The sequence below is a fragment of the Octopus bimaculoides genome, chromosome 3 (assembly GCF_001194135.2).
Source record: "Octopus bimaculoides isolate UCB-OBI-ISO-001 chromosome 3, ASM119413v2, whole genome shotgun sequence".
Lineage (NCBI taxonomy): Eukaryota > Metazoa > Mollusca > Cephalopoda > Octopoda > Octopodidae > Octopus > Octopus bimaculoides.
The window spans coordinates 62,204,627-62,216,137 of NC_068983.1; the positions used below are offsets into that span (position 1 = coordinate 62,204,627).

The 11,511-nt window shown below is 34.0% G+C and overlaps 1 protein-coding gene across 6 annotated transcripts in view; it reads left to right on the forward strand.

Annotated features, from left to right (window-relative positions):
* Nucleotides 1-8,579, forward strand: part of LOC106869499 (small conductance calcium-activated potassium channel protein) — a 105,233-nt gene extending 96,654 nt beyond the window's left edge. For all 6 annotated transcript variants that reach the window (XM_052966194.1, XM_014915265.2, XM_052966195.1 and 3 more), the window contains one exon: nucleotides 3,403-8,579. In XM_052966194.1, coding sequence (XP_052822154.1) covers nucleotides 6,246-7,676 — 1,431 coding nt within the window. In that variant the 5' untranslated portion in view covers nucleotides 3,403-6,245 and the 3' untranslated portion in view covers nucleotides 7,677-8,579. The remainder of the gene's footprint in view (nucleotides 1-3,402) is intronic.
* Nucleotides 8,580-11,511: the final 2,932 nt, after the last annotated feature.

Sequence of the window (11,511 nt, forward strand, 5' to 3'; positions counted from 1 at the left end):
CAGCTTCCATCTACCAAATCCACTGACAAGGGTTTGGTCGGCCCGAGGCTACAGTAGAAGACTGAACCCGGAACCTTGTGTTTAAGAAGCAACCTACTTACCGCACAGCCACTCTTACGCCTATATATATATATATATATATATATATATGTGTGTGTGTGTGTGTGTGTGTGTGTGTGTGTGTGTGTGTGTGTGTGTGTGTATGTATGTATATATGTCTGTGCATATATGTGTATCTCTATATCAGTATCTTTATCAATATATCTTTCTATCTATCCATCTATCTTTCTATGTGCGTGTTTTTTGTGTGTGCGTGTGTATATATGTGCGCACGCGCACGTGTGTGTATATATATGTGTTTGTGTGCGCGCGTGTGTGTGTGTATGTGTGTGTGTGTTGCGCGTAGCACATTCCTAGCGATCTAATCTGAAGCACAGACAGCTCAATAAATATTTAACAACTTCAGGATATTCAGAACTGCGATATTAGTTTACATACTTAATCTGTTTACATTTCGAAATGAAATATTTTCATAATAAATATTGAAGAACGTTAAACACTCGGAAGTATCATAACAAACAATCATAAAGGAAAATACCTATATAGAAATAGGACAAGAGCTCTTTCTGCAAACAGCTTGCAACTTTTAGTATAAATTCAATATATTAACATAAATTAAAAGTTTATTACAAATAACAAGATACCTGACCAAAGGGAGTGACTGAGTTTATAAGTACAGGACGCACCTAGTTTGTTTCCTCTTTTGCTACGAGCAAAGCCAAACCTTCTACATTGTAAGTTTTTTTCGATTTTTAGTGAACCACAATGTCTCTCAAATGTTGTTAGCTGAATTTGGATTTATGTTTGGGAGTTTGTAAAAGTTAGTATCTTTTGTGTACAATTACGTGTCATCTTCTCCTCAATACGCAAAGTATTTCTCTTGTTCTTTAAATCATTCAGGCATTCCATTACGCTCCTCTTACTAAGCCCTGTTCTGATTCTCCCAGGAGATGGTGGTCTTTTCACATGAAAAACTTTTAGACTCTTATGTTTCTTCAGTCAGTTTTCATTCTATTTTACCTATTTTTACTTTTCCTTTCTGTGTTAGTTTCCCACCATTTCCCAGCGTACTTTTTCTCCCAATCGCCGCAAGATGACGAGGTGTAACTGCTTCTCGGACAGGGGCTTATAATGAAAGAGAAGATACCCTTGCAATTTTCACAGATTAATCAAACTTTCATAGCCATACAAACCCCATCGGACATGTTATGGGTAACATCCGCATGCTCCATTAGCCTGCACTGTGCCGTGATACCAAAGATCAGTGTCACTAGCTCTATCTCTGATGATGACTTTTGCGTTTCTTTTTGTCATACACATTGGGACATGTAACCCATGAAATGCACTTTCTTTTCACCTCATCTTCAATCAGTTTTAAGCAAATAGCACACGCTTCCACATGTCATTCTTCAATGAAAAGAGCACTTTTCGTTTCACACATTGGCCAGGTTTATCTCTCACTTTGTTTTCGGAGGTTTACAGGAAAGCAACGCACCGCTTTTAAAACAAATGTAAGACATCTCCCTATTCGTCCTTTCCTGGATAAATTCTCTACGGAAAGTAACATATTTTCGATACACTTCATCTGTATCTGACTTTTCGTCTTGTGCTTACCGTATCAAGGAGTTCTTTGTGGCATCGTAGCAAAAACATAGAATGTTGTTGAGGTGGTGGCAGCAGTAGAGATGTTGTTGATGTTATTTATGCTCGTTATAGTTATTTCGACGATATTATTCTTGTCTGTGTTCTATTTTGCAATTGAAAGCTCTATCTGTTCAAATGTTTACATGCTCTGTTTTTTTATCTATTTTCCAGTTTGAATATAATTTGGAGGCGTGTTTGTTTACATTATTGAATGCAACTCCTACTACCATTGTATCGAGCATCTCTTTCTTTCTGTTATTTTTGAAGCTGTTTTGAACAGCAAACAACAACAGTACAAATGACAATTAATTTGTGAAAAAAATATATACGTAGGTTAAAATGTCAATAGGCAGACCTTTCTATTACGGCAGGTTATATAAAATATATAAAACGATCCAATTATTAAAATGGGAAAGAAAAACAAAATTTTCTCCAATAAGATAGCACATTTAAAACATTACTTTTCCCAGCAGTTGTGCTATAGACGACAGTTGGTTTGAAGTTACAATAATACTAATAATAATAATAATAATAATAATAATAATAATAATAATAATAATAATAATAATAATCCCTTCTACAATTGGAACATGGCCCGAAATTTCGGGGAGCGGGATAGTCTAATTACATCGACCCCAGTACTTGACTGCTTCTTATTTTATCGACTCTGAAAGGATAGCAGGCAAAGTCGATCTCAGCGGAATTTGAACTCAGAACTTAAAGACGGATGAACTGCTGTTATTACCTTCACACAACTTCAAACTACAGACAGAATTCAGTAATCTGGCCTTGCAGTATTGTTTCTTCCGAAGTCTGACATGAGCATCTTCAGTGTTGGCAAATTAAAATTCCATTCGTATATCATTTGAGAAATTCTTCATTAGCCTTTGATATTCTGTTTGTGTAGATATGATCATTTGTTTATCGTTCTGGCCTGTCTGAAGCGCGCCCTTCATCGCTTCCACAATCTGTACAATATATTCTTTGACACTTCTTTGATCTAAAGGCAGAATGTCATGGAATCTAGAAGTTTATAAGTCTACTAAATTTTCCTCTCACTTCTTCTTTTGTACAATATCAACTCCGTTTAAGGTGGCGAGCTGGAAGAATCTCTAGCACGCCGGTCAAAATGCTCAGATGAATTCCGTCCGACTTTACAGTCTGAGCTGAAATTCTGTCGAAGTCGACTTTGCCTTTCATCCTTTTGGGGTTGATAAAATAAGTACCAGTTGAGCATTAGGGTTAATATAACCCCTCCCAAGGTATTGCTGGCCTTGGATAGATTTTGAAGCCAATATTAAGTCAGATTCAGTGAGAATGTTTATTCTTCTCATTTAGCCGAAACTCAATCATGATCAAGTAGATCAACAATTACAGTTTTTCGTTCTTTAACTTTGATCATTCAGTTTTTCCAGACAGTTCATCTTATACAATATTATTAAATATACCTCATTCTTTTTTTCAGAATAATTTAGGTGCTACTTCTAACAGCACAGCTTACAACGTAAAGGTGTCTTCATTAGCTCTTCATATGAATGATTTTTTAGTATTTAGGAAAACGCTTGTTTTTATCCAGTTTTAATGAAATAAATGCAACAAACGTTTCCCCTTGTCTCTTATATTTTACATATTAAAAAAAAGAAATTTTTCAGTATTTAATATACGTTTGTATAACATTCCTTTTCTTTATTATTTCAGGTGTGCCTCAATAAAAAGAATTTAACGGAATAATTTAAAACTTGCAAGAATATATTTCAGTAATTACACATCTGGGAACTTTAATTCAATTATATTATTTATGGAAAACTTGAACTGAAGGAACTCTACAAATATCAAGAGTAAATTGATATTTGCCTCAAGAGGACACATCTCTACTATTGAACCAAATACTTAACACGTCAGCTTTTTCTGGAAATAGGTTTTTCCATATTACAACTCCCAAAATATTTACCATTTTCTGCCATCAAAAGAAAACAATATGCCAAATACACATAAAAACGTAAAACAAAATCATAAACAAAATAAGTTTATAAGTCAATGAAATTGATTACATACTTAAGCCATAAAAAATATAACGGTATACATTTCTATTACTTCCTATTTTTCACACTTAATAAGAAGACTCTTTCTTTTCTTCAATCGATTTTAATTAAAGCTTTAAAGTACACTTAGCCAAAGTTCCAAATTTTTTATATCCCTTATTTTCCGTTAGAAGTGAAAAGAGGAATAATAATTTAGGTTTCACAATTCTGGTTGAACTGATTTTAGAAAAATACAAATATATTTATACACGCGCACAATCAAGATCTATATAGAAAGAAAAGAAAGGAAAATTGCAGTAATTATATTCTTTAAATTAACCGTTATTGTCTGTGGAAGAATGCTCGGACACAACGTTACTATAGCCGATCAATAAAAGAGAACTATAAAGCAAACTATTTCATACAGAATCAATTTAAAAACAGTCACGCTTCTAAAAAAAAAAGAGAGACCACATAAAACAGGGTATGAGGAATACAAAAAAGAATATTTGCTTCTCTATACATCCATTTATATTTGTTATTTATGATTAAACGAAAAATATATAGGAGATTGTTCAGTTGATGTACAACTTAATATATCAACAACAAACAGTTACTGTTCAGATATACCTTAATATTGACTAGCATTTTACGCACATCCATCAAATACACAAATCAGAAAAAATAGTCTATTAATTGAAATTTTTAAAACTTTATATTTGAAGTGGGCGGACACGGTAAAGTGATAAACTGGTAAATTACCTGAGAACCAAGTCCACCACATATTTGTTTCGATTCCCGGTTGTAATTATAACTTTTGAATACATTACGAACGTGAAGTGCATTTTTATCCCACATAATCTTACTTCTCTCTGCTATATGTCATAGACATTTGCGCCTGTGTAAAGAATGCATTGGTTAATATGACGGAGCTTCCATGAATGGTATTACAACTTATTCTTTCATCAATTTTTGTATCAAACTATTTAAACTATCCTAATTTTTATAGCAATCAGCTGTGTTGACATTAAAAATCAATCGATTTAACATTCTGGCCAGTGAATATAACACGCAGCCATATTGCATTTAATTCTATCTATTACTTAACTTTCAAATCGCGATATACTTCGTGATTTTTCATCTTAAATCCTTGAAGTAATTTAATTTTATCAAAATACCTTTGGAACCCATTGGATGTGAAATCATCCCATTTTTAAACTCTACAAATATAATTCTTCTTTTCTATGTGAGACCCCATTTTATTAATGATATGCTCTTTTATGCACTAGAACCCCAAAGCGACAGAATGTAGATATTTCATATTCTCGATGTTTTGAGACCTGAACTTATGGTTCCGAAAATTCGCCAAATGAAGTTCAATTACATGCATGTGACAATCTATACAGCATCAGCAACAGAAAGAACAGCAGCAAAAACAACAAAACAACAATCCCTTATAATACCAAGTCGCTATATTGTCTCTGAAATTAAACCAAATAAAAGGACCGAAATCGTTATTTTGTTCTGAATCTAAACTATGTGTAAAAGAAATGAACAACAAACAAATAGTATCTCCCTTTGTGGGAGAAGCACAACTGTTTCATGTGTCTTAAATGAAGTTTACTGATAATGAATGTTCGAATTTACAGCAATTTCAATATTATTAAATCAATAAATACTTCCAATTTAATTAACGTATTGATATGGCATTATTATCAATGTTCCACGATGAATACAAGGACAGACAATCTTACTTAAATAACAGTTTATATTATTTATGCCATACTAAGCATTTGCTTTGCCACAATCAGGATGTAAAAAATAATAGTAAAACAACTTTGTGGAAGAAAGAATATTAAAACAAAATCTTCAGTTTTCAAAAGGTTAATTCATTTTTACAAACATCAAGTAACCATTCTATCTCAGACATTTCATTTTCAACAATTGATGTAGACTGGAATATTGAAACATCTTGATTCTCTGTTCTACTGCATGTTGGCTAATATTGGATTATCTAAGCTCTGAAGCTAAGATATATTTTAAACAGTAAATAACGTTGTCAGGGCTGACTGTTTATCTATCTCTTTTTTCTCTTTGTTTCTCTTCCTCCCTCTCCCTCTCTTCTCCTCCTCCGGATTCGATTTATATGCATGTATGTATAAGCATATAACGGGGAAAGAGGCTGAGATAATCATTCATTAATTAAGTGAGGAGTATTATTGCAGTGGATTCCAAGAACATGAACTGAGTTATTCAATACTATAATATGAAACGAAATCATTGAGAAGCTTAAATTAAATAACATATTTGCTGAAAAATGGTATATATTACCGATCCTGTTTAAACATGAGAATAATTTATGTAAATATTAATTAGAACAAATAATAAAAAATAATAAGTTATCAATTGTTTTAATCCAATATATGTCGATTAAAGAATTGCTATCCCTTAATTGTTACTGGCATTTGCGAAATAACGTATTTGCCAGTAAATACTGCTTAGCTCCGATTTTATCGGGGAATGAGCTCACTTATTGAAGACCCTGAGATACCTTTAGTCGGCATGAATAACCACAAGTGTCGTTCGTATTCAAGCACCAACAATGAAGATATCAAGGCCAATTCTCACAGCATTACCAGCATCCGTCGATACGGAACGGTTGGTAAGCGCTTGGCTATTCGGCGCGAGCTTTATCAGAAGAGACGCCGTATGGGTGATATCTCCTTGTTGTTGGCTACCTTCGGAACCGTCCTCATGATGATTGAACTCGAGTTGTGCCTTTTTTCCGTCATTGATAAAGCTTCAGCAATGTCGTTCTTTGTCAAGGTCGGCATTTCAATCTCCACAGTTAGCCTTTTAGTGGTGCTGGCTCTTTACCATCGGGTTGACATTCAATTATTTACCATAGACAATTGTGTTGATGATTGGTGTCTCGCTATCGATAGGACTCGTGTGCTGAAAATTGGAATAGAAATGTTAATATGTAGTGTGCACCCGATTCCTGGCACTTATACGAGCAGCAACCGCCAAGGAAACGCTGCACCTCAATCTTCTTTAGCATCGTCCACAATATCCTCAGGGGCTCTAAACTCATCTGCTCTATCTTTCGAGATTCCTTCGTATGATGTATTCCTAGCTCTACCCATGTTCTTGAGGGTGTACCTTTTGTGTCGAAGTGTTATGCTGCATAGCAGACTTTACGAAGATGCTTCTTCCCAGAGTCTTGGTGCACTTAATCGAATCCACTTCAATTTTGCCTTCATTTTTAAATCTTTTATGTCTCTACATGCTGAGCATGTACTTATTATGATAACTATTATAGCATTCCTCATTAGCAGTTGGTGTTTGCGTCTTTGTGAAATCCAATTTCGTCCGACAGAAGCTACAATGTTGAATTCAATGTGGCTTATTGCTGTCACATTTCTATCGGTCGGTTATGGAGATATAGTACCCGTATCATATTGCGGTCGGGGTATAGCTGTCATTACAGGAATCATAGGTGCTGGCTGCACCGCTTTAGTGGTAGCCGTCTTAGCGCGGAAACTAGAATTAACACGAGCCGAGAAATATGTGCATGATTTCGTCATAGATGCAGATCTGAACAAACGAATCAAACACGAAGCGGCTAATGTGCTAAGAGCTGGTTGGTTAATTTACAAGGCCAATAAAAACAACGCTTCAAAGCGTGCCATCAACGAACACCAACGTAAGATGTTACGCGCCATCTACCACATTCGTGAGCGGAAAGCACAACAACGAAGATTGCTGGATAGTACAGTAACGCTTGTTGAAGTAAACAAAGGCCAGTCAGATATGTCTCTTAATATAGACCAATTACGTAATAAACAACAAGCTATGGAAGAACAAATTCTGAACATTAAATGTGCCGTCGGAGGAATACACGAGAAGTTAGATGGACTATATTATATCTTGAATAAACCAACATTATGAGACCAAAAATGGAAGGGATGTGCGAAGAAAAAAGGAAAACAAAAACGAGGCTGTGTTAACTTTGCTTATATATATATATATATATATATATATATATATATGGATATGGATCCTAAAAACAATATTCTATTTATATTCATAGTTTTTATTAAAATAAATCTCAAAGAAAGGAAAACAGAATTTCCTCAGCAATAGGTTCAAAACTCAGATTATAAATTCGTGATGGGACTGAAGTACGAAAGATTTCACATATGAATGGAATAGAATATGTAAAAGAAAAAAAAAAGAAGAATGAATATTAATCTGAAAGAAATGAAGTATAATAATGAAGTTTGAATCATGAATTTAACTGTTTACTACTGAGTTGCAGATACTATCTACTGTTTATCTTTTATGTAGCGATCGTAAGCGGTCAGCATGTGTTGAATGCAATATAGACATAAGGTTTCATAATTGCTATGTTATAAAAACAGAAGAATGGGTGTAAAAATGCTTTTTTTAATTTGGATATTGTTTAAGCACAACTATTGCCTTTTAATATATGTTTAACTCCATAGTACATACATTCTACGTATGTGAGTATATACATAATTAAATATCTATAGAGATGTTTATATATATGCGCGTGCGTGTGTTTATGTGAGTGTGTGTGTATGTGTGTGAACGATTATATATACACAATCCTTCTATGTATATTAATGTGTGTATATATGAATACATACATATATATGTGCTCATGTGTGCGTGCGTATGCGTGTATGTGTAATTATATATACATATATCTATCTATGTATATCAATATGTATGTGTATATATGTGTGTACATTTATATATACATATATATATGTTTTTATTTATATATAAAACAAAAACATTAACCGAATAAAGGACTCAATAAACGAAGTCGAGTTTAACATTTATTTTCTTTTTAGTTGACAAATTATTCGTATAGTCAGCAAAGTAAGGCCTTCGAACTCTGGTAAAAGTACACATGTGTTTCCTACATTATTATGTTCAGATAAAAGTTATTGCAATGAGTGAAGTAGAAATATTCTTTTCTACTCTAAGCACAAGGCCCGAAATTTTGGGGGATGGGGGTCAGTCGATTAAATCGGCCCCAGTACTTAATTTATCGATCCAGAAAGGATGAAAGGCGAAGTCGACATTTTGTGTGTATAAGGAAAGCTTACAATACATAGGCTTGCAGAAATGATTAAAGGTTTAAAAATTATGAATCAAAACAACTCATTTTCATTAGTAGTTGATAACATTATGGAAAACCGAGGAACACTGCTATTACAAAATTAATATTGAGCTAATTTAGTATTATAGCTAAATCGATTCTACTCTAATTGTACCTATAAGGCCCACAATTTATTGCAGTTTTAAGATGATTTTAAATATGAACTTCAAAATTGGTATTTAAATTACTATTTTATTTTATATAAAGATAAATTATATATGTAATTAATATCTAAAACTAAAGATTAAATTGATATCAGTAGGTATTCTCAGCCTATATTTAATGACGTTTTGTATCATATCATTAGAATTCGTTAATTATACTCACTAGTAATGCCATAAATTTCGATTACACAAAGGAACATAACCGTTAATTAACTTAACTTAAGATTAAATTACAGATACTGTTGTTAACTTCGTAAAAGAGGTGAATTTTCAATTTAATAAAAATAGTTTAAATATTTAAGAAATATAACTATATATTGGTTTAAAATTCTGGCACAGGGCAAGCAATTTTGGGGGAGGGGATAGTCTATTACATCGATCAAAATGCTCAGATGGTACTTCTTTTAACATCCCCCAAAAGGATGTAAGGCAAATTCGACCCCGGCGATATTCGAACACAGAACGTAAACGCAGACGAAATGCCAACTGAACATTTTGCTCGGCAATCTATCGATTTTACCAGCTTACCGCCCTCAATAGAACTCTATATTCTTCAGGGAATATGCTCAAACCATGCTTTCTAGTGTTACATGTTTTCACCTTTTCAGCTAAACATATTTGTTACCAACGAAAATTTCCATACTGAAATTTAGGAATTGTGTTTCATTATTTCCTTAATCTTTCGAATAATTCTCATCACATATATATTACACATTCCTATTCACGCTTACAATTCTAACCCAATTGTTTCCTCATATATTGTCATACATTTCGTTTCTCCTATTAATCATTTATTGAACCCCAATTTAGGCTTCCGTAAATATTGAAATATGATAATAACATTTTTTTATTGATTCTACTGCAGCGGTGACAAAAGTTTTCCCTTCAATCAGTACTGTATACTTAGTAAGTGTATGCATAACAAGCATAATTTTTTCAGCAAAGCCTGAAATGTCTAATCAAGAGGAACTTCGAAGTAAGTGTCACTTTACTTGTGTGTGTGTGTGTGTGTGTGTGTGTGTGTGTGTGTGTGTGTGTGTGTGTGTGTTTATTATCATTATTATTATTCAGGTCACTGCCTGGAATCGAATTCGGAATCTTGGGGTTAGTAGCCCGCGCTCTTAACCACTACGCTATATGCCTGTAGGCACTTATTCTATCAGCCTGTTTTGCCGAGCCGCTAAGCTTCGGGGAATAAATACACCAACGCCGGTTGTCAAGTGGTGGTGGTGGGACAAACACAGACACAATCACGCACACGTACATATATCACACACATAGATACACACACAGAGACATATACGACAGGCTTCTTTCAGCTTCCGTCTGCCAAATCCACTCACAAGGGTTTGATTGGCCGAAGGCTACAGTAGAAGACACTGTCAAAGGTGTCATGCAGTGGGACTGAACCCGGAACCATGTGGATGGGAAGCAAGTTTCTTACGACACAGCCACGCCTGCGGCTATATGTAACATCATTAACAGGAAAATGGTAATTATGTAAACTGGTAAACGCGTTGTAAGAAATCAAGCAACTGATACTACAGGCGCATAGCATATAGTAATAAAACAGAAGTGCTGTGGTAAATGAGATGCAGGGAACTACTGACAGAACGAACGATATATACGAAACCGAGCAGGCATCATATTAAAGTACTTGAAAATAAAAATATATGTAAAGAATTTAATCCGAGCAGAAGAAATTACTTGAAAATAACAAAGAAATATTCTAAGCATTTGAACACCACAATGTTTCCGTCTTGTATTAGTTAACTTTTTGTTTATTTTTTTATCTTGTTTCATGCTGATCTTTCTCAAAGAAGTTGCGTAATCCATCTTCAACGTTTCTAGACTTTCACAAATCATCTTCAGAGTATATAGTATTATTGGTAAGTATATATTCCTATTTTCATGGTAGAGGAAAGCGACGATGACGTTCAAATTCGTTTGTCCTTAACGCCGGAGTATAAAATTTTGTCAGATTTATACATTTGTCTTTCTATTTTCTTTCATTCTCTTTCTGTTTCTTTCTTTCTCCTTTTCATTCTTTCTTTCTCTTTTTCTTTCTTTCTTTCTTTCTTTCTTTCTTTCTTTCTTTCTTTCTTTCTTTCTTTCTCATCCTGTATGTGTGTACGTGTAATCCTATCACTTACATCCCTAAAATCGCTGGCGTTGTGTTAAAAATTTTAAGACAACGCCAGCTACAACAGCAGCAGCAGCAACAACAACGATAATAATGAGGAACATTCTCCCTTTATTTGGCGTGTCGGATGAGGGCGAAATTACAAAATCAAGTTATAGGTAGCGTGGGGTGTAGTAGTAGTAGTAGTAGTAGTAGTAGTAGTAGTAGTAGTAGTAGTAGTAGTAGTAGTAGTAGTAGCAGCAGTAGTAGCAGCAGCAGCAGCAGCAGCAGTAGTAGTAGTAGTAG